Raw genomic sequence first — 24127 nt, 5'->3', positions numbered from 1 at the left:
GCGTAGAAAACAATTGCTTTATCTTATATGGGCTCTCTAATGCTCTCACACATGTGGCAGCTCTCTAAAACACACTCACACATTCTGGTGGTCAAGAAGGTGTATATCCAGGCTTACGCCTGAGGCAGCTGATAGATGGATGAGGTGCCTTTTTAAATTTAGATGCTAAAAATGAGCTTAGAGGGAGAGAGGTGGTGGTGTGAGTGTGAGTAGATTAATTCTAAACAGCAGGGAGGCCATAGGCCATGGAGAGACTCTGATTTAAACAGCCTCCCAGCCCAAAGTAGCACCACTAGATCTCCACTTCATAAAACCACCTGCTCCCCCCGCCCCTCCCGCTACTGCTCGACATTATACGGCGGCAGCACACCAGCATTCGAATCAGGACCAGAGTGGGAGGGTGACGGAGGACAGCTGTGCGTGCGGAGCTGAAAGATGGAGAGGAGGCTTTTATTCTGACTTGGTGATCCCCAAAAGACCTGGGCGTTGTAAACTATGTCAGGCTAAACTCTTCCTCGTGCGTCCTACTCTCAGGGCAACCGTTATGAGGAAGTGTGTGCGCGCATGAACGAGTGTCCACCAGTGCCAGTGTGTGTTTTGGTTTGGCTCTCATCTTCCTGAGCGCTGACCTCCATTACTGCTGCCTGACCCTTCTTTCATGTCTAACTCACTTGCCCACTTTCATTCACACACACACACACACACACACACACACACACACACACACACACACACACACACTGCGATGGTTTGGTTGTTCTCTGCATGTTCCAGCATGTGCGCGCGCGCGTGTGTGTGTGTGTGTGTGTGTGCAAGTGTGTGCATGCATCAAAATATAATAAACGAGTGTACCGTGAAGCCTTTGTATTTCACATATGAAATAATCAACCTGGTCAATCAAATTCCTATATTTGCCAACACAAGCAAATCACCTCACGTTGCTTGTATGCACCGCCGGCGCCACCGCTGCCACCACCTGGGGAGCCATTTGTTATGAAGTGTGTGCTGTTTGGTTATGTGTATGTGGGATTTTTTGGGGAGTGTGTTTCGAGCTGGCACTCCAGTGGCCAGCTTCCCAGTGGTGAGGCGTGAGCCTGCCTTTAGATTGCTGTTTAACAAGCCGACAGACAGGGCATATTGGCTCTGGATGGACAGAGACCCCCGCTGGGAGGAACAGAGGGAGAGGAGGAGAGGGGAAAGAGGAGAGGAGGGAGGCAAAAGGAATGATGCAGAGGCGGCGTAGCAGAGGAGAAATTAGGCAGGAAAGGCAAAAAGGTGGAAACATTTTCCCTCAAAAAAGGGATATGGAAAGAGGGAAGAGGTCATCTAAACCCTGGGATCTGACCCCTGACAGGTCTGGGTCAATGTTTACTGGTTCTAATCCAGGTCCAAGTCTGTTTAGCATCTCACGGATCTGAGAAGATCTGGATATGATGAAGATTGGCAGTGCTAGCAGGCTTAGCAACCAACCAGCAACCCTTCAGGGCAAAGAGTTCTAATAGTTTAACTATGCTTAGTGCCACAAAACTGGAGAGCTGATTCCACCGCTGTGACAGAAAGAGTCCTTCGGGGGTTTTGTAGCTGCCGTGTTACTCTGGTGGAACTGAACTTCATTTTTTTTCTCCGCCTTTTGTGCAGGTGTTAAAGCTTCACACCAACATTCAGGCCAAAGCAACTAATTTGAGTCCTGTTAGAAGAGGCAGCGTGTCCAAACGAACTCTGCCAAGATTCATTCTTGGTACAAATCTGATCCGAACTCAATCTGACCTGTTGTTTTTGCATTGTTGCAGGACGCGGTGTGCTGAGTCGACACCTGAGTGTGTGAAAAATGATGGAAGGAAAAGGCAGAGAGAAGTTACCTCCTTTTCTTCTTGTCTTTCAACAGTCTGGATTCAATAAAGTGATATCTCATAAAGAGGTGCTGCTTTTAATGGAATCTTGCTCAGTACATCTCGGGCTGTACGAGAGTCGACTTCTCTTTATTACTGGCTCTGACTAAGATGCCTGCCTCGTAAGAATTTACCGCCAATAGCACAATCCCACAAGGCTGGGGCAGGTCTTTGACGAGGCCTGGATACACACATCCGGGCAGAATGCTTGCAATATAAATACTCACGTCCATGAACTCCACATTGGCTTTAGGACCAGTGGTCTCATTGAGGATTTTAATAGCAACAGGGATCTTCACCGTCTCGCCCTCTGGGACCCAGATACCCTGAGAAGACACAAGCAATCTCTATAAACGTGCTGATCCAAGTCTCAACAAACATGGAGAAACACACACTTTCGATGGAGATTCCATTCCTGTATAGATTTAACTCTCTCTTCTATGTGTTGCCTGAATTCAACTACAAGCTCCAAATAAAAAGCAGGGGAGCGCATCACGACTGGCATGACAGAGGACTTATAAACAGACGTGTAAAATGTGGTAATTTATAATTAAACACACTGAGAAAGAAAATAATTTACTGCTTGAGAACATTTATGCAGAGGATTTTTTTTGAAGTTATGAATTATTTCTCCAAGGGCAGCGAAGTCAGCAAGGAAACAGCTTTTGTTCCAAGTCCTTGAGCTGCCCCGGGCTCCGGGCGGTCAGGATGTGGCGTTACAAAGCGGGATGTTGATGCTTGTTTGTTCAGTGTATCAAGCAGGGCGTGCTCGACAAGGAGAGGCCAGCTAAAAGACGCCGTGCTTGAGTGTCTTTGTTTTGCAATTTCATGATCATGTTTGATATGTGATCCTGCAGAGCGCTTGCACGCACGCACACACACGCGCGCGCACACACACACACACACACACACACACACACACACACACACACACACACACACACTTGTAAATGCAGATGCACGCTCTTACCTTGTAGACTGTTCCAAAAGCTCCTGAACCCAGAATCTTGACCCTCTTCAGCTCCGTCTCTTTCAATATCCGCAGCTGAGCCTGGTTAGGGGCCGTTCCACTGGGGGTCAGGGGCTCTACCAGCTGATAAAACACACACACACACACACACACACACACACACACACACACACACACACACACACACACACACACACACACACACACATTTTAAGTATCTACAACTGTTGTTGTTGTTTTTTTTAAACAGCTGCTGCCAAAAACATTGAGAAACACTCCTCACGACCATTGCATTTGTTGTGCAACTTCTGAAAATCTGAAGCGTGCCTTTCTCCGCTTCGAGTCAAAATATTTTCATCGTCTTGCTCTTGGCACTCTGCATGCAAATAATAATGATAAAAAAAGTCACATCTGAAGAGCTGTTGAGAGCAGAGAGAGGCCGTTCCACTTGAAATAATAAGTGAAAAGCAGAAACAGAAGTGCTTGGTGAACACGGAGGGTTATTTGTGGCAAATAAATAAGCAGCCAAAAACTGTGACTGTCCTGTCCTGATAGCTGTGATTTTTGCGTGCGCGCGCGCACACACACACACACACACACACACACACACACACACACACACACACACACACACACACACACAGATTTTGGAAATGCAAATAATTCAAGGGTGTGAACATGAAGTTCTGTCAGAACTGGCAGTTACCAGAGCTGGCCGCAGCGTGCCCACCCCTAAACAAATCACAGTCTGGTGTCAGCTGCTATCACAGCAGACAAAGAGTAGCCGCTCACCAGCTGTGCACATACAAAACAATTCCAATTCAAGGTTATGACAAGCCTCCTCCGCGCTGCTTGCCATCCAATAACAGCTGACAACCAACAGCACCCCAGCAGCTGGCCGGACACCCGCCTCAGCACCAGCCATCCCACAAAGTCTCGCCCACTAAATATAAGGAGCAGGAGCTGGAACCTGCGACTGAGCTGTGAAGAGATCTGCACCTCTGAGCGCACAAGTACAGTACACAGACTGACAAATATTGACAGCGCATGCAAATTCGCTCTCATATCACACACACAGACGCACAACAGAAATCCAAGCACACAATAAGTCAATGCCTCTGATCAATACGTGTCTTAATGAGCCTATCGGGTCCCTCATCCGCTGTGGTTTATCAGCAGCATAATCACCCGGCTCAACCACGGCCATCAAACAATATAATGAGACCATAGATCAGCCGGTCAGCCAGACAAGCACTTACTCAATGTGATATAAAACCATCGACACAATAAGACCCGCCGTCGCACCGCCAGGCTGGCCGCAGAATGGATGACATTGCCCCCAGCCCGGCAATGACATGTCGTTTAATGGCTATTGTTATGGCAGCGCCTGCAGGTGGAGTGTAAAGCCTGCTGAGTGTCACTGGGTTAGCGCGCTGAGAAATAAATACTGGGGAAGAAAGAGAGAGGGTCGGAGTGATAGGATAGTGATGCAGAGTCCTCTACTGTTCCCTCAGGTCGGATTTTCTTAACGTGATGAAGACGCTATGATATGATATCTATCTGAAAACGGCCAAATAGAGCTTGAGGAGAATTAGTTTTATCAACTGCTGTTTTTAAAGGTCAGGAAGGGACTTTATCGCAACCAATAAACTCGTTTCAAGACATTTCTGGCATTAGTTGTTGGTGACCTTTGCTGCGCTGATTCGAAAAAACTGACAAAAAACTGGAAAGCACCTAAAGAAAAGGAGACTGCACTTTCAGGAGTATATATCTTGCATCAAAAAAATCACCTTTCCTTCACAAGGTCTAAGTCCACAGCCTGACTTACTTTTTCTTCTGAATATGACTTGTTCGCAAGATTACAAGAATTACCAGGCCAGATTTCACCAAACTTGCCGGGGATAAAGGAGGAAACGAATGACGTGAGAGGATAAATCCATGTTGCATCAGGTCAGCGTTCCCTCTCTGATGCTTAATTCCTATCTGTCACATATCGACAACGTTTGCACAGGTGATGCATGTTGATAAGGTGGGCGTATCAGCTCGGGGAGGCCCAGGCCACCCAGTAAACCGTAGGGTGAGGGCCTTTAACGTAAACTATTAAAACCCGCTGAATCACCTTCCCATCATCTACCTACTTTATTTACCTCCAGAGGGGGGCCGCATTTTGGTCACATCCATCATATCCGCCTGGTATTAGGGCAAAGAGCATTATTTGACTCAAACGCTGCATGAGGAATGCGAAAGGAAGTGACGGTGCAGGAGGAGAGAGAAATGAAGTGATTCTGAGAGTGAAAACAGAGACGAGACACAGGAAGCTGGTGATGAAGCAGTAATAAGAACAAATGGAGACAGGCTGTAGCTGTTATTGTTTCATCAGGACAAGCCTGGACTGAGGCGATAAGGAGGAGGAGGAGGAGGAGGAGGAGAGAGGAGAGGAGAGGAGAGGAGGAGGGAGAGGACAGACTGACTATTAAATCAAATTCATGGCCTATGAAACCCCTCTCCAGCTCTCCCTCACTCTCACCACGCCACTTTATTTACCAGCTAATAACGTGTCGTGCCTTCGCCAAATGAGCTTGACTGGTGGCGCCGGCGAAGAGGATCCGGATGCTTCACTGGACAAATAAGCAGTATGTACAAGCCTTGAGCTAGAATACATTGACAGAATTATTCTTATTGAATAAGTAAACAGTGTTTTCAAATATTAACTTACATTGCACCCTCAGGTACAATGTTCACATCATTTATTGCGCCGTGTGATTGAAATTACGTGAGGCCAGTTGACGACGCTTCTATCCATTCCACAAATACAGGCAGACATGTGGAATAAATGCAGCTCTATTTAAAGACCAGAATCTCTGGGTGACAGTGGTGCTGCCACATACTTGTGAATTTGGTGCATTTGGCTGAAACAGTTCAAAACAACGGTGCTAGGGAAGCTCATTAAGGATCATTTGTGCATAATTGCAGAGCAGCATTAGTATGCAAAGTCTTTCATTTCTGGCAATTAATTATCCGCAAAGTTGTGTTTTTTTTTTTTTTTCATGGTAGTGCATATTTATTAAATTCTTGAGGAATTCGTGAGACCTGCAATCTGGAATGCTTTCTGAAGCAGTTTAAGAGCTTGAAATTGGCAGGCTTGTTAACTGGGAGGGCGGGCAGTCGAGCACAGCTTTCAGACTTTTCAACTTTTCATGGAAACCGACGTTTTTGAACAGGTGGAGAGGCTCACGGCCCCTGGAAGCCCCAGCTCGATATCCGCTCTCCTGATTAGCCTCTACCCGCGCGAGCATCCAGCTCATCAGACGCGAGATGTGAAACACGCACCTCGTTTGTTTGTTTCTCTCCAGAATTATTAAACAAGCTGTTATTACAGATTTTCTCATTCCTGCTTCAGGTTTGTATTTGTGGTTATGGAGACATGGACGGCAGTGGGAAGCACAGAACTCCATTGAAAAAATGGCTAATTTGGTGTGTGTGTGTGTGTGTGTTATAGGTTATGGCAATTATCTAAAATGACTAAAGTTCAAACTAAACAGTTTAACAGTATAATTTAAAACAAACGTCTTAAAGCACATAAGGATTCACATCACTTCCTCAATGCATCGATTAAAAATAAGGAATCATTCAACGGAGACCACAATTCCTCCAAATGTGTTCGCTGTTACAAATTCGTGGTGCAGAAATGGCCGTGAAATGTTCCTCTGTTGGAGGAGATCACGAAACATTGAAATATAAAGTAGGAGGCCACAAATTCTACATGGAATTAAAAGTTTAAAAAAAGATCAAGTTTCCACAGATTCAAATATCCAAAAGACATTTGGAATCTTAAAAGAAGACCCAAGCTGGCGCGCTTCCGGTTCCGTTGTCGCATATCCAGCTTCGACAAATAATGTCAGGACATTTCCAGCTTCTCCTGCCGTCAGGAGGGGGAACAATATTGACCACTACCCCACCATGCCTGCAGGACTTCCTGGGATAAACCAGAGATCCTGCATGGTGCTGCATGACTACTTTCAACATGGCCGTATTTAACCGATGCAAAACAGCACCGGAGGCCTTTGTAATGGCGCTCTGTGTTCCGGGGTGAACGCCAGGCTCCCCGCATGCTGGAATCCTTCTTCTTCATCTTGTGTGAGAGTGTGAGAGCAGCATGGGAACTGTCCACAGCCTCTGGTGCTGAAACACTCACGCGGCTCCTGTCTGGAGAAAGCAGCCGGGGGAGGACCTTGAGGGGAGGCACGGAGGGTGATTCCAAGCGCATTCGTCCTGCTTCACAGGGCCGGGGCCAAAGTTCAGGGCCCGGTGTCGCGCTGCAGCAGCAGCGAGGGAACTTGGCTATTTGTGTTGACCCTCCCTGAGAAAAGCTATGTGTTTTGTGGGACTTCTTTAAAAACCCACCACTGACAGAATAGAGACAGAAAGATGAAGTGATATAAAGAAGAAAGAGCATGTTTGCAAGGTTGACAGATAAATAGAGGTTGGAAGTGAGGAAAAAGAAAAGGTGAGGATGCAAAAAGAAAATAGCAAAACAAAGAAATGAAACAGCAGCGTGCTTTGCAAGCCAACCCAGCGCAGCAGCCTTCATACATGTGCTTGATATGGAAATGCTGGCGAAGCACTCAGATCTGGTTTTGACAGTGAAGGCATCTTTTCTCTGTCTGACACGAGAGGTGAGCTCCCTGTTTAAAAAAGCTGCGGCGGGATGGGAGAAAGACGGGGAGTCCCTGAGCCTTCGCTGTCCCCAAATCCTTCATCCAGACAAGCTTGATCTCCATTCACAGGCGCAGACTCGGCTCTATTATTCGTTTGAATAGAGAATCTACAACCGCCATCCGTCCAAAGCCTATCATGCGGTTTCATCAGCTAAAAAGAGCCTCTGAAAGCGTGAAACAGACTGCGAGGAGCCCGGGATTTTAGTATGCTGTGTAGGTGCGACAGGGAAACGGCATCAGATGAGTGAACACGGCGGAGAGGAGGGCGCGTGCAGCAGGAGGTCAAGGAAATTCTGTACATTCCAGAGTGACTGCTTCAGTACGGAAGCCCATTTATGACAGTACGAGAAGAAAATCAGACAAATACGCCGCCCCGAGGATCAGAATATTCCAACGGTGGTCGTGGTTTTCAAGTTAAAAACTGACGAGATTACAAAAACAGAAATGGTGAGATAAAATATCGTAATTTTGTCTTTTGACTCAAACTATTTACACTTTTTCAATCTAAAAATGAGGTTTCTCATAACGATTACTTTTTAACCTCAAAATCTTTTTTTTTTTTGTATTAAAAACTGTGACTTGCCAAGGGAATTTTATGTTTATCTTACAAATAAAGACAATCAAAATGCTCCCCACCCCCACTGGTGGAAATTTGTAGAAAGAGGCAGCTGCTCGATGAAATGCATATTAATCCGTACTTGAGTGAGCATATTATGAAAAACTGAAGTTCAAGCAGCTGGATTTGAAATCATCTGACATTTTGATGATTTGGGCTCCGGTGAAGTGCAGAGTCATCAGAGTGATGTGACATTTTCAGCTTTGTTCTTCCTTGTTGTGATAACAGACTCACCTGGAGCAGCTTCACTCTCACACCCCGCATCCCAGCACTAATCTCCCAGCTGCTGATAGCGAGGCTCGACTAATGACCTGCTCTGCACGCTCCCTCTAACATGTAGGCCGACCTGCCAGCAGTGTTAAAGATTTTATTATGTCTAATTACTTTTATGCCCAATTAGATGTCCTTGGAGGACGGCTGGATTGACCCGACTGGTTTTCGTTGACATTTTCCTGTTTGGAGCTTTGCAGGAGGAAATGAATTAAAAAAAAAAAAAAAAAAAATCTGACTCAGGATAAGTTGATACAAGCTGATGGAAAAGGGATCAAGAGGATAACCTCCACCCCCGGACCCCCTCCCCTTCCGTCTCTGTGACAGTGCATTAGTGAATCTGCCGGCACTGAAGACTTCCCTCCTAGTCAAGAGGCTGTCGCAACAGGGTTCGGCTTATTAAGATGGATGTGAGTAGCCGAGATGAGGTAGAAAATGCCCGTGGCCGCCCTCCTCCAATTCCTGCCTCTGGCTTGACAGCTGTCTATAACGCTGCTGCATCTACCTGAAAATTATACTAATGCAGAGTGACAAGCAGCCTGGCCCGCTCCTGCAGGCAGCAGGACCGCCAGCCCCGAGTGTCCATGTAGCAACACAGCCGAGGATCAACCAGAGCATGAACAAATAAACCCCAGCGCCTCACTTTTCCTTCTCTGAATACACAAACTTCTCTGAAGCTTCCCAGAAACGAACCAAGGCCAGATCGATGAGCGATGGCCGCCACGCATATGTTAAATAAAACCTACAGAGTGCTGCGTGGTTTGGCTAAGTAGCGCAGCCGAGGTTTAACGATTGAAGGTTTGCAAGTGGACATTGAAAACAAGCCAATAAAGAGCAGAAAATGTAGTCGGGCTTAATGAGAATACTGCCTTTTTATTGTCAAATTAATAAAGTAGATATATCTGAGGAAGTATTTCCCACTTTCCTCTCTGGATCCATAAAATTCATTTTATGTTCTACCGCTGTAATTTGTTGATAATATTGGACACATTTGTAACTAATTACTTCAATAATTTATTGTGCCTCCTGTGACAAAAAATTGGCCTTTAATACAATAAATCAGCAGGAAAGTGTCTGCTGTGCTTAAACCCACATTGCCTGTGCATTCACACACATAAACACAGTTGTTACGACTTCTGAAAACCCTCACAGAACTACAAATGTATCACACACACACACACACACACACACACACGCACGCACGCACGGACGCACGCACACACACACACACACACACACACACACACACAGTGACAGCCCTTGCCCTCTCACCTCCGTCTCCAAGAAGCGCCGCAGGGCCCTCTTCTTCTTGATGCTTTTGCGTCGTACGTAAACGGCGACACTGAGAGCCAGGATGACGATGATGAAGAGGCCGCCAATGATGCCAGCTGCTATTAGTGGCGTCCTGCGGGGACAGAAGGGAGGGAGGGAAACATTCACATTAGGAAGGGAAACTTTAGGAGAGGGACTTTTACAGAGCACGCCAACTTTGCGGGAAACACACTGACAGATACGGTGCTGCAGGGAGCTGAGACTATTGCGAGTTAGCTTAGCCTAGTGAATGGTAGTGGATGGGCAGGTTAGCATTCCTCCGTCAATATTAATCACAGACTTTTCTCTCTTTGCCTGCATTAATAGAACTGGGGTTTATATGATATTTACTGTGATTTAAATTTCAAGATATTACCATTTTACAGTGAGACATATAGCCAGAACTACTTTCTTGACTGGGCGAAGTGATATGACGCAACATCTGAAAACTTTGGCTGGGATGAGGTGGATAACTTCTGGATAAATCAAGATCCTGAACTTTACCAACTAGATAACAGTAAAGAAGCGAAGTGGGCAAGATGGAAGGATGCTAACGAAGCCAATTCGCCACCATTCATTGTGCTAAGCTAACTAGCCACTCTGTGTGGGTCTCAGTCGCAGCGCAGAGGAGAGGAGAGAATCTGACTTCCTGTCTGTCTCGGTGGAAAATGGCAAATAAGTGCTTCCCGAAAAGTCCCTTTAACAATTCGTTGGGGAGAGTTTCATAACTTCAGCGTCTTCCTTCCTCAGCTTACATGTTCTTTCCTCTCTTATTTTGTTGGTTGAGTAAACAATCAAAAACAAGCTCAGACAGACAAGCACACAGGTGGTTTTGGGGCTCGGGGTGTGTTCCATTTCCACTCCCGTGTTTCCAAACCCTACACAGCACACAGCTATTTCCGAAGTGAGAGTTGCTTTCATTTTCACAGGTCAGAAGTAAAAGCCTCTGAGAGTATGTGCTGCTTTTACTGGAGCTGGTGGAGAAGCTACTGAGTCACCACTGAGTTTTCAGACAAACCAGAAATTAAAAAGTGTCTGTCTGTCATAAATTGCCTCTGGATCTTCTGGGGGAAATTCTCCTCCAGGCGAGCTCAAAGGTCGAAAGTTAAAAGCTCTTTCTCCTCACCGATGATGGCGCTAATGCATTTGCCATTTACATACCTCTGGCTCTGCCGTGTACTGTTATGCTAACTCTCGGTTCAGTCCCGCCATTACTCTCTCGTTCTTTATCCTTCACCTCTCATCTGCATTCCATTTTCACACGTCTGCCCTGCTTTTTTTCCCCCTCCCTTTTTTTTTTTTTTTTTTAACTTCGCAAAACACATAGCATAAAATAACGCCTGCAAATACTTGACGTTCAAAACTCTATTAGTCGTCGAAGCCATTAGCGGCTAATGGAAGACTCATGTAGCATGGAGCTTTGGTGGAGCAAGGTGCCGCGGCGTTTGCCATATCGACTGTGACGGACCAACAGGGGGGAGGGGGGGGGGGGGGTGGGCTTGAAATTTACAAAGAGGCTTTGGGTTTCAACATAATGAGATAAATACAGCCATGTGGTGAATAGTAATGCAGCAGTTTGGGAGGATTAGGTTTGGGGAGGGGGGGGGGGGCAAGGAGAAGCAAGAGCAACCAGGAGAAGGAAAAACAGCCACGTCAGACGGGGGGAGAAGGAGAAAAGAGAGGGCAAGAATCAGGATGTAGATGGAGACAAAAAAAAAATAAAGTAAAGCAGCCAGCTGACGGCAGTAGGTGAGAGAGGAGGGAGAGGCCTTCTCTAATTAGGAGGAGAGGATTTACAGCAGAGTAGGGGACACGCGGGTCACCACATCAAACAGGGGAATAATGCCATTGTAGGAGCAGGAGAACAACCGGAGCAGAAGTCTCCCCGAGGAAAGAGAGAAGGTTCATTTCTCCACTCGGCGTTATGGCTGCTCGATTAGATTTAGTTCTTCTGCTCTTATTGTACAGATAACTTCTTTTTATGAGCGTGTTAATGAAGTTGTTGCGTCACATTCTCCGCTGTTGTGTTTCCTCCTGCTGATACTTTTATTAACCCTTCGAGCCAGGCTAATTTCACCAGCTCTTATCTTGGTCATTGGCCGATGTTATGAAAGGGTCGTGTTTCTGCTCGAGTACAGAGGAGTAGAGAGGCATGTTAATTATTACAAAGGGGGGAAGCTGCAGGCAGATTAGTAACCAAGCTCAAATCTCATGTGGACTGAACGCAAGCACTTCAGTGGCAGAAACTGCAGTTCCTGAAGTGGCCACTTGAGGCGAACTCCGAAGGTGACCCTCACGTTCGAGTGCCACATTTAACAGCAGGAATAAGCACCTTTGCAGCCGTAATCAGCAGCATTATGCTCACACCAGTGGATTTACTAGATCTAAGGGGGCGGGGGGGATGGGGGCTCCGGGACTTGATTGGAAAATTCAGCCTATTAAACCCACTTGAAACACACAACTGCTGACAGTCAACTCACGCTTGGTGAATATAAGCATTGACTTGAGCATCTTTCTAGATATTGAGACGTTTTATTTTGAAATACAGGGGGAAAAAAAACAGTTACCAGGGAGGACGGGACGCATGAGCAGAGAGAGTGAGCCGAGTCCCAGAAAAAGAAAAAGAAAAAAAAGAAAAATTGATATATATATATATATATATATATATATATATATATACACAACCACATCTCCAAAACACAAGGTATTTTTAGTTTGGTGGTCCTGCTGACTCTAAGACAGAGAGAAACATGTCAAAAGTCAAATGAAGACTTCAAAGCTGCCAAAAAAAACCCAAAAAACCCTGTTCCTCTAAAAGGTTGGTGGCAGTCAGACATCACAAATATATCCTGGTATCTCTTACCTGTCCGTCATCCCAATACAATCTTGGAGTCTCGGCCCAACGCACCTGCAGGGCACACAAACCGGAGAGATCATCCATTAAAGAAGCGACAGGTTATGAGTAAAGCTCATGTTGTCTTTCTTCCACGTCACTCAGCTGTCACCGGCCAGGGACCGCTGGAAAATTGCAGCCTGAACACTGCTGACCGCTTGTCAATACGACGGGAGGCGGCAAAGCTTTGTGATTTGTTTCACGTGATATTTGATCCTTCCAGAACATTCCTCTTTCTTAGCCACTTTTTAAGAATGTTGTTTTCATGACATGATGAAACGGGAAAAGAGACAAATAGAGAATCTTTTTTTTTTTTAACATTACACATAACACAGAATCTACAATATGTATTTAAACACACGTGCAAAACTAACATAAGGAAAACAGGAATTCAAATTACGGGAATTTATAACCGGTTTTGACAGTAAATCAACCGTTTGCGATGCTTTAACTGTTTTTGATCTCGACTCTGACTGAACCTTTCTCCCATGAACCTCTTCATCTACGGCCTGAATTCCTGGGTTTTAGAACACGGTGTTGTTAACAACACTTCTAAACCACGGCGCCGGGCTGTTTTCAACATTGCAGGAGCCAGAGGTGATTAAAGCGCTCGTCGCTGCTCATTAATTGAAGATTCTTCTGTCGAGGACTTTGAACAGCAGGAGAGACTCAGGAGAACCATTTTGGTGTTTGTGCAGGCAGATACTGCACACAAGACACAATAAATTACACAGCGAATTAGGAGAGCAGCCTAACTTACAACTGGAGCTCCTCTATAGACACGTTGTTGTCAATTCAATGGTGCTCCAAGTCGCTAATTAGTGAGCAATCAGTATCCAATGTTGTGCAGCGTGCATGTGTGTAAACGAGCCTTCCTGCATTAACTGGCGGTACAGAGCAGCTCTGACAGCAAAGGCGCAGCAGGTCCGGTTCACTCGCTCCTCTTATGTGCAGCGTTCAGCCCCTTTTTTGTCTGGGAAGCTTCTGTCATGAGGTGCCAGCTCACAAGGTCTTAAGATACCGTTTTGTTCCTGACGCTGATCTCTGACCCGGGTAATGTTCACACCCTCTAATACCCAGCATCCTCTTCTGTCTTGATGTTAATCCGGAGCACCCCGCTGTGGCGAAGATGACAAGGCGTGATGCAGGTGTTGTCATGTCAACCACAGATTAAAGATCACGGTCAGGAAAGTGCGTGCGTACGTGTGTGTGTGTGTGAGTGAGTGAGTGAGTGGTCATGCACTGATCCTCTCCTCTTCTTTTCCTCTCCACTCATCTCCTCTGCTACTTTTCCATCTTTTTGTCCTCCCTCAGATAATAATGTCTTCCCCCCGTTTTATGCTACTTAGCAGCAGAAGAAATCGGGAAATGTTCAAGATTCACGCTTGGTGACGACAAACTCAACGCTCTTAACTGCAGATTAACGTTCAAGACAACTCAGAAGAAACAAGGAAGATGTTGGAATCTGGAAATGTCCTGGTTGAAGGCTCCAGTCTGAGGTTCCCTTCCCTCAAATCTCCTTATTCAGTGTGTTGCGTTGTCTGTATTCTCCTCATGTATATTCAGGCAACAATAAAACACCTGCCATGATCGAGAAACCCTCCACCTTCAAGCAGATCAATAATCATTTCATCTTGAGCACATGATAAAAAATGCCTCCGCAAGAGCCAGCTGCAGAGCCACGTCTTCACGTGCGTTGCTGCTTCTGCAAGATCAGCAGAAAACGGCCATTTCTTTATTTTGTAGCAGCGCTCCTGTGCTCTCAGTAGCGCGCCACAATGAGGAAAGTTGGGAAGTTTTGAATTCAAGGTTTTATATTATGATTATTTTCTGCCCATCCGTGAGCTCCAGGAGTGACCTGTTGCTCCTGCGCATGTTTGATTTATGACTTCCTGCTGTCAGAGTTGGTTTGGATGCTCCAGCTGTGTTTTGGATTCTTTTTTGTTCTTTGTACACCTCCCCTTCTGTATCTCACACCCACCTCTCCTCCTCCATCATACTCCGTGTGGCCTTCAGGGTCAACACCCCCTGACTGGAGGAGTTCTAGATGCCTGCTACAGGTGTGTGTGTGTGTGTGTGGGGGGGGGGGGGGGGGGGGATCTAGCTCCTGCAAGATTGAATCATCTCCCTCTTTCCCCTCCTCTGGGGAGGGAGACGCTGCAGCTCACAAGCCCAGGCGCTCTAAAGTCTTCACAATGCTTTTAACAGCACCTACGCCAGAAGACCCTCTGGATAAACAAGCACTTCAAAGAAATGTCTGGATTTTTAACGAATGCTCCCATCTTCATGCAGAATTACTCTCTTACCCTTGGGTGCAGTTCGCATGGCAGGGATGACACTCGTTGTTGGCCTTGGCATATTTGAAGATAAAACTGTTGGCCCCCTGCAAGCCATCGGGACACTTCTCCACACAGTTGGGTCCGTCTTTGAAGTGGAGGCATTTTACACACTGGTCCGGGCCCTGAAAGACCGAGAGATGAGAGAGATGAGGTCAGGTGAAAGAAAGAGGAGAAGAGGGCGTAGTCAGGTAAAAAGAGAGAGAAAATCGGTGAGAGAGGTGAAGGGAACCAGCAGGGGAAATAAAATTACGCAAAATGGGATGAGAAAGAAAAGAGATAAAGAAAATACGGATGAAAATAGAGAAGAGAATCAAATTCAAACCTTGCAAATCATGTCAATTTGCTCACTTCCTACCGCGACCGATGTAGCCGTCAGAACCCACACGAATTCAATTCACTCATTTATAATGTGTGGAGCGAAATTGCCTGGAGTGTATTCCAGCGCACCTCCGTCGAAATTGGCCAAACGCATGAAGAATCAGGTCATGTCAAAATACAGCACATCGAATGTGATGGAGGAGACGACAACGGAGCATAAGAGTCATGAATAAATAATAAGCACACGCGCGTTTGTGTGTGGGAATGAGTGTTTGTTCAAGCAAACTAACACCTGTACCTGTGTGTGTGTGTGTGTGTGTGTGTGTGTGTGTGTGTGTGAAGTCATATGAGCTTCAAATTTCTGCTCGTGTCTGCTTTAGCGTCGAGTTTGACCGCACATTTCCGAGCGTGACGACACCGGCCTGATGGACAGCTTCTCCCAGCCTGACACATTCAGACACACGCCATCAATAAACATTATTCTCACTTTGCATGTTCATGTGCGCGCATGTGTGCGAGCGTGAACGCATACAGATGTCTGAATGCATCCGAGTATGTCGGCGTATGCCCTATGCATTTGTATTTGTGTGTGAGAGCGCCTGTGGATGATTGACTCCGGTGTTATTTACTACTCAACTGTGACCGGCATCTCAAAGTCAGCTGCCTCAGTGCTGCCCTGGAGGAGCCTTTTTCTCTCTCTCTCCCCCCCCCTCTATCTCTAATGCGCGCGCACACACACACACACGCACACACACACACACACACGCACACACATTCACTCACTCACTTCCTCTCTCCATTAAAGGCTACTATTAAAACTAAGTCACATCAACACCCTCCTGCTATCCTTCCCATTCACTGACATATTTTATACTCGGGTCGGTTTGACCTCAGAGATGCAAAGCGGCAGAAGAATTAAAACCCTAACAATTTATGTGACAATGACAGGGAGAAACATGGAAAGACGGAGCTTTTTAATCGAGCCCTGCAGGAGGGTATATTTTTGTAGCCCGACCAGGAAGTCTGCTCTCCATCCTCTACACCTGCCGTCAGTCTTTTTGGGACAGAGCGTGAATGTGGCGACCCCCGCCCTCTGGAATGTCTGGCTGCCGAGACGTGCTCGGCCACCCACCTGTTTATACAGCATTAGCATTAGCACATGAACTGTCTTTTTCCCTTGTGAAGTGTCCTTGGCTTTCTGCAAAGGCTCTCCAAAAATCTGAACTCCTATTATTGTTGTCATTACGAACAAACTCCATCTCTCTTTTTTGCTCTTTCTTTAGTCTTAACCACCATTTTAAACACACAACAACAAAAGCTTCAGAATTCCCAGGTTGTACTCATGGATGTATGTGGCGCAGCAGATAATCTCTGAAGCTCGTGTTAACCGCACATCTCTTTCTTTGGCAAGATAACAAAATTAACTCCACTGACTTGGAGAGGAATGAAAACAGGACAACAAAAACCTGATGCTTTGTTGTATTTTCAGAGTTTTCGTGGTAAACGCCGTCTACAGGGACAGTACCTGACATTCATCTGGAGACGCGTGGATGGGAGTCGGGATGCAGTTTTTGTTGTGCAGACGTGTACCTTCACTGACATTTTGAGTAAAACTCAACATTTTGGAAAGCCAAGAATCGCTTCCAAGACTACAAAAGTGACTTTATGGGAAGGTCAGAAACAAATCAGATTTTTCTGTTTTGTGTGTGTGTGTGTATGCCAAACGCATGCCTCCTGAAGCAGCCGCGGCGTTTTATCATCTCTCCCATTAACCTACCATTCACCTTTGCGAACACGACGCTTATATCTTCCGAATCCAAAACAAATAGACTCCCAGGAAGCAAGTTGGAAATCAACTTTAAGCTAGATATGAGAGTATCTTGCACAGAAAAATGAGAGGAGTGTTTTTAATCTAAAAGTGAAAAACTGACTGCACGAGCTATCATCACAAGGGGGAGCGGATCCAGGAGAGTCTTACCTGGCCAAGACACGTCACGGTGTTGCCATCCATCTTCTCACACTGGCTATCACACTCCAGACACACAGATCCGTTGGCAAATTCCCGCACCCCCCTAAAAGGGATAGGGAAATCAAGATTCAGATGCATGCATTACAGACTTGAGGGCATACCTGTGTTGAAATACTGATTAAGAGCCCGCTGAGAAGGGACTTTCAAGTGTGCTCTATGCATACCAGCACAATTAGGAAATTTAAGCCTTTGATTTTAAAACAACATGTGATTCAGCATCAAGAAAGCGAGGTTAAATGTCCATTTACTCGTGCAACTTCCTCACACTGCCTGCAGGAGCGCCCTCTGGAGGAGGGGCACTCGGGGCAGCGAGCTGCCTAAGACTATTTGATCAAGTTTAAGGCTTAGTATGGTCAATATGCTAACAGAGAAAACCCATGAATAATGAACAGCTTTTTAAATCACGGGCAAACACAAAGGGATGCGCTGAGGGAGGAGGAGGAGGAGAGGGCAGGGATGATGGGAGGGGATGGGAAAAAGGGAAGGATGTGCAGGAGACGACGGGGCGAGGTTGGCGGTGGATTAGGATGAGGTGGAGGATGAGAGACAAACGTTAGGATGGCAGGAGGCGACATGTGCAGCAGAGAATTGTTCTGTTTTATCCAGCCATGGAGAAAGAGTGTGTGTTGTGTTTTGTTTTCGCTCTTAAACTTCTGGAAAAGAAAGGTAAACAATAGAGCTTAATATTGGGTTTATACACTGCAATTAAACCAGCAGGAGCTGCACAATGCCTCAGGACATTCTGTAGAAATCCTCCTGCGTGTGTGTGGTGTGTGTGTGTGTTCACCCAATCTATAAACGTCTCCCTTGTTTGTGTCCGAACCAGCGCCGGATCTTTGTTTTGAAGTGCTCCGTCTCTGGCGAGCAGAGGCCGGCTGCTGTCAATAACAACTGCTGCTGATCAAAACCACTTTTCCCATCAGAGCGATCGATCAGCTGATGCGGAGGACAGGCGCCCTCCGAGGAGGATTCACCCGGTTACAAACATTCTCACAGTGGAGAGATAATTAGGGTGGCTGTCTTTGTGTGTGTGAGGTTCCTCGGGTGGAATGAGGATTTTCATGTGATCCTGCGCTGAAAATGTTCAATCCACTATGTTTTATGTCACACGGTGAATATTTGATGCTCCTTTCGGCGCCTCGGCTAAGAGCTAAAATTAGTAGAGAAATACTGACACAAGTTCAACGAGAGGGCCATCAAAGTGAATCCAGTATTTTTCTTTTGCTGAGTTTAATGTCAAGGCATTTTTTATGAGATGATTGTAATGGTTTGTCATGAGCACAGCAGTTTGTCTCGAACATCCAGTATCACTGATCATCCTTTTAATGTTTTCCACAGGCTCAAAGGAAACGCCCATCTCGCTCTATGAATTTTCCTTTCGTCTTTCTTTTCCTTGTTCCAAAATAAATTACATTTCTCTCCCAGAAGCTGTGTCCAGGGGAATTCTTTAGAAAGGCGCCCGGGCAGTGGAGAGATATCTCTTTTGTTGAATAAGGGGGAAAAAATACATGGAGGAGAATGACAAAGACCTCGGCAGCGGTGCTCTCCAGGGTCATTTCCATTCTGTTGTCCTCTTGATTGGGCCCTTCACGGCTGGAAGTGTGCGGTACGGCCCCACGAGGGGGGGTGGCGGTCTGATGGGGGATTAGCCCTGTTTTAGCAAGAATTTAAACAGGACTGTGGCCACCATTCAGACCTCAAAACCTCCAGCAAACCAGAGCATGGCCGACCCACCAGAGCAACTTTTTTAATTAAACACTTTCAACGCCTCCCTAATCCGCTTCCATCCCCCTCCTCCCCCCAGTGGACACCATCTCAGACATTTTCCTTTCCCCTCTTGCACTCCTTCTCTCCCTTTTGTTCTGCCTTTGTTTTATTCAACAGGCGTATAAACTAATGGGAATTAGCGCCTTTCCTCATTAAGAATGGAGACGTTGAACCAGGGCAGGCTGAGTAATTTTGAGGTTTAAAATCACCAACCTGAAAACATATTTAATGAACGAACACTAAATTCTTCAGAGATACACAGGCCAGATATAAGCTGATATACTAAATGCTGCACCATTAGGTAGGAGCTAATAAAACCCAAGGCAATGAACGCAGCAGCTGAAGCAGCTGAAGCAGCCGCAGCGTTGGTTTAAGTCTACAATGCTGGTTTATTCTCTGTGCAGATGACGCCGCCATGTTCAAGGGATTTAATACCTTTCCTTCTGTTTGGATTTCACATCAACACAAATATATTCACAACAAGTTTGCAGTCCGGAACGGCGATTTGAATATCCGCACTTCCTCTGGTTTTCCAGCGACTGATGCAGACCACTGCCACCTGCTGGTTTTCAGAAGTAACCGCATGTCAGTTGTCATCTATTCCGAGTGCTACTTTTTGTGTCGGCGCCTTTTTAGACATGCAGCCGCTGCCTCTCCCAAATCCTGAGATAAAGTAGGAATCTTATCACACATTGAAGATCCGGTGATAGAGCAGGCCGGCCCGCACTTTCTGAGAGACATGAATAGAATTAGTGTATTTTAATTTGCAAAGCCTTTAACATAATTCATAATGATGTTTAATTCATATCACATCATTATTAGTTAAATCTACTTGAATTGTCTTCCTGCCGGGCTCAGTAATTCTGGCGTGTGATCCATATTTGTACATTTATGTCGGTGATGAAAAGGGGCCCAGTTTGAGATGAGTTCCCTTCTGTGGATAAATTGGTTAGCAAAGCTACTGTTAGAGTTCATGCACCTCATCTGGGGAATCAACTCTGTATTGTTCTCAAGACTGAAACTTTTTTGTAGTTTTCAAAATGATACTTCAAGTCTCCTTTTTTTTTTTGTGGTCAGGTTGTTGTCTAATTCATATCCATTCACTCCATGGACCCTGAATTTAAATCCAAGCCAACAAGCACAGACGATAGTCTTTGTCACCACATGGGGACATTTTCGGTAGCAGACAGCATCTTTGCACCTCTGGTGTTACTTCTGTAGTCACACAGGTGCGCTGGTGCTTAGCAGGTGGTGACTTCTCGCACCAGACAACCCTTTAGGTCCTGGACATTTAGATTTCACGTTTCAAGGCAGTGACAAAAAGCAAGGACCGGCCCTGTCGAATGTTACTTACAATTCATCACAGCGACTGACTGTATTTACAGTAGAGGCTTGAGCAGCTCCCTGCCACGCGCCTCTCCCTCGCCAGTCTTCTTCAAAGCCTTCACTGTGAGCTGTTTTCCCCGGCAACTTCAAAGCTTCCCTCCCACAAACGGTGCCGGGGAAAGGACCAGCAACAAGTCAACATGACCGAAGGTTGCTCACTCTCAAACACCCTCTCTCCTCTTCCTCTGGGGAAAACACTAGCTTGACATCGCTGCTTCCAAAAAAGTCATATTTATCTTGTGGCAGACGCTGCCGGTACAGTCTTATTTTAGGCGGATGCTTTCAAGTGTTGTGATTCACAACGTCTCCTAGCTCATTCAAGAGGAGCACAAGAAGCTGGAAACTACGTCTGCAAAGCACTGGTTCTTCCCAGGTGAGTTGCTACTGATGCGTTTGATGTGCCTCTTGGCGGCATGAAGCAATGACCTGAATGCAATTATTCACACTGAAAACAGAGCATCATTGGATGGAGGGGACATTCCGAGGCCCTTTGTCACAGCTCACAGCAGTAAACACTCATGTCTGTCAGCCCGAGCGGGCAATTTATGATGAAACATAATAATTCAACAATATAGTCAAATTAATTTTGGACAATGAAAGTAATACACGTGCCTTCAACTGTCCACATTACCTGTTCAAAGCGTGAAATTCCTTATTGGTTCATCTCATTACATTGCCAAACGGCAATTAGACTCTCCTCCTCCAGAGCCCTTGAGGATGTTTCAGCTTCATTCTCACACATCAAAGCAGTTTAAATTGATTTTATTTCCTCTGCTTGTCATGTACGCCTGTTTGCAAGGGAATTAATGCGCTCCCCTGAAACCGTAATGATCTGGCATTCTGGGAAATGCTCATTTTTGAGTTGTGCAGATTTGTGGCAGGCCAGCTCCGATAAGAAACATTTGTGCAGAATTCCCATAAAAAAAAAAAGTATTTTTAAATCGATTACTCACCCATCAAAGAGATTGCAGGACTGGACGCAGGTGCGGCCTCGTCTGAAGTATCTGCAGGAAAGACACTGGTCGGGCCCCGGGCCCCAGCAACCGTCGTCTGAACACATCCGATCACACACCATACGCTGCTGAGCTGTGGCGAGAAAGAGGAAACGCACTCACGCTCAGAGGCATTTTCCCAGGCAGACATAAACAGAGTGGCTTGCAAATGCACACCCACACATTTAACTTGATACAATAATCCACATGCATCGCCCCGGGCCGACCAATTATGAATACAAAATTATGTGGAAATTATCCAACAATAATGCTTTATGCCAACACGGACAAAACATGTGTGCTCAATTATGAACAAAAGTGAGTTTTGATGTGCGCATTTGCATGATTTACCTCACACCTCACCATTAAAACCCAGACCCCCTGAATCAATGCTGTTCACTGAACTCAGCATGTCCTCCTTTAAGTGAGTGACACCCACTTCCCCGGGAGCATCGCCGGTGGGGACCTGAACCCTCCGTCACAACAGGCCAACAGTCGATGGGAGACGGAGGGTTGCGCCTAATGAAGACGCCTGAGTAAGACCCCATGGATCAATCTCTAACACACACACACGGCGCACTCATTAGCTGGTTAATGATAGAAACCGCAGACTGGCAGGGACAAGAAAAACATCAGTGGCTTTGGCAAAGGGTGCAGTTGAAAATACAGGAGGAGGTCAAACGCGGCAGAAACACTGAAATACACAAATGTCAAAATACTGAATGAGACTTTTTCACCACTAACATCTTTATTTTCATTTATTTCTGTATCTAATTATGCGTCATGTCATTTTTTGCTCTGGACTGCCAAACATTAAAATCCAAACGCGTTTGCTGATGTCCGCTAACAACGCCTGCATTACTGTCATAGTTTCCCAACCGCATGTCGAAATACTTCCGGAAACTGTTACGTCACCTGGCCAATTTCACCTGGCCAAAAGTGTGATTCCACCTCTGGGCCTGACATATCAAGCACTTTCCAGGGTGCTGAAAATGCGTGTTCATGCCTGAGAAGCAAGCGATTCTGTCGCCTTGGAAACTGGCGCGTAAATGTGGAAGCTGAGCAGGTACAGAGGGAAATTCGGGATTAATTAGGGTTCTGATCCAGGAGAAAACAGGAGTTCCCACGACTTACTGCATTCCTTCGGATCACGGTTATTGCGGATGAGAACTTTCTGGCTCTGAGTTCTGAACAGCGAGGTCCAGTTGACGGTGTTGTAGAAGCACAGGCGGCTGTTGTTGAAGATGTACACGTTTCCGGCGCTGATCTCATCCAACGACTGGAACTGCAGGGAGGAGATCCAGCGCTGCTTCAGGATCAGCAGAGATATGCCGCTTCCGCTGCAGGAGGAAAGGTGAGGAGGAGGCAAAGCATTTAGTCTTGCTCTCGTTACTGTGGATATCTGTACCCCCCCAACCTATGTTGCTGTTCACATCAGAAAGAGTAAAACGGGAGCAACTCAAGGAGATGGAAAAACAAATGCAGCATAAACAAGATGATGAGGACGGCGATACGGCTGGGGATCTGACTGTCACACGGCGTAACACAGAAGCTGTTATCAAGAACAGGACTAATCAAAGCTGCGTGACAGAAGCGCTTCAAAAAGCGGCGCTGCACAGCAACCTGGGCCGGCAGCTCATTACCTGTAAGCATCCAGGTATAGAAAAACAGCAAGAAATGTGGAGGGCGGCGAGGATCGGCTTTGAATCACATCATCACGCCACATCGTCTGCATATTTGCAAATTCATACTGAACGGAATTGGAATGCTATTTTTGATCGGTCCGTTTTGCTTTTGTGTGTGTTTGTGTGTGTAATGTTCCTACCTGTAAAGAGATCGACCTCCTATGGTTGCCAGGTTGGAAAAAACCCCCAGATCCGTCATGTTCTCAGGCCAAGACTGGATGTTGAGGTAACCTACGGACGGGGCCGGAAACAGTCAACACTGCACAGGGACGTCTTCAGCACAAAGGCAGATATTAAAGGTGTGCTTGATCAAGAATTCCTGAGCAAGGAAATAAAATCAAGGCTGTTTTTTTTTTTTTTCTTCTCCCCCTAACCATCTAAATTTAAACACCGCCAGTTTTGGGCTGGACACTGCGAAGTTCAAGCATTCATTGAAGCAAATGAGCCCAGAGAAGACAATGCACGCTAATTAAAAGCCCGGATTTGCTAGGCTGCACAATTTGTCCAGTTGCACTTGGCTTTAATGACAGATTATATCAAATCAGCATGTGTGGAAATTGCATTAAAAGGAGGAAGCAGGAAATAGCTGGCATAGAGCGGCCATTGCTCTTTCTTATTGCTTGGGTTTTCATTATGAAAATGCAGTTTCACTCCATTAGCTGTTTGGCTCAACTGCAAGTCGCAGTTTAATATGACAAAATGGTTGGTATAGGAGGTATCGCTCATCCCTTAAGGCCTCTAACAGCTAATGAATAAATACACACAAAAGCATACACACACACACACACACACACACAGCAGCACAAGTGGTTTAGGTATATCCACACACACACACACACACACTAACATGATAACCACTCACATGAGCGACTTCAGATCTGCTCTCACTTTGCTCAGGAAGCTTCAGTTCACTAACTCGGAGGCCAACCAATTCACACACCACA

At 46.0% G+C, this 24127-nt stretch overlaps 1 protein-coding gene across 4 annotated transcripts in view; it reads right to left on the bottom strand.

Annotated features, from left to right (window-relative positions):
• The window catches only part of LOC147272765 (receptor tyrosine-protein kinase erbB-4-like), a 202702-nt gene that overhangs the window by 29004 nt on the left and 149571 nt on the right, over positions 1-24127 (bottom strand). For all 4 annotated transcript variants that reach the window (XM_086200933.1, XM_086200942.1, XM_086200934.1 and 1 more), the window contains 9 exons: positions 23324-23414; positions 22633-22838; positions 21460-21592; positions 17303-17396; positions 14974-15128; positions 12638-12682; positions 9736-9868; positions 2860-2982; positions 2117-2215 (listed from right to left, as the gene is read on the bottom strand). In XM_086200933.1, coding sequence (XP_086057059.1) covers positions 2117-2215; positions 2860-2982; positions 9736-9868; positions 12638-12682; positions 14974-15128; positions 17303-17396; positions 21460-21592; positions 22633-22838; positions 23324-23414 — 1079 coding nt within the window. The remainder of the gene's footprint in view (positions 1-2116; positions 2216-2859; positions 2983-9735; positions 9869-12637; positions 12683-14973; positions 15129-17302; positions 17397-21459; positions 21593-22632; positions 22839-23323; positions 23415-24127) is intronic.

This window comes from Aulostomus chinensis, chromosome 1 (assembly GCF_037954235.1).
Source record: "Aulostomus chinensis isolate RoL2024-O1b breed Wild chromosome 1, RoL_Achi_v1.0, whole genome shotgun sequence".
Classification (NCBI taxonomy): domain Eukaryota; kingdom Metazoa; phylum Chordata; class Actinopteri; order Syngnathiformes; family Aulostomidae; genus Aulostomus; species Aulostomus chinensis.
This window is presented reverse-complemented; position numbering and strand designations above follow the sequence as displayed.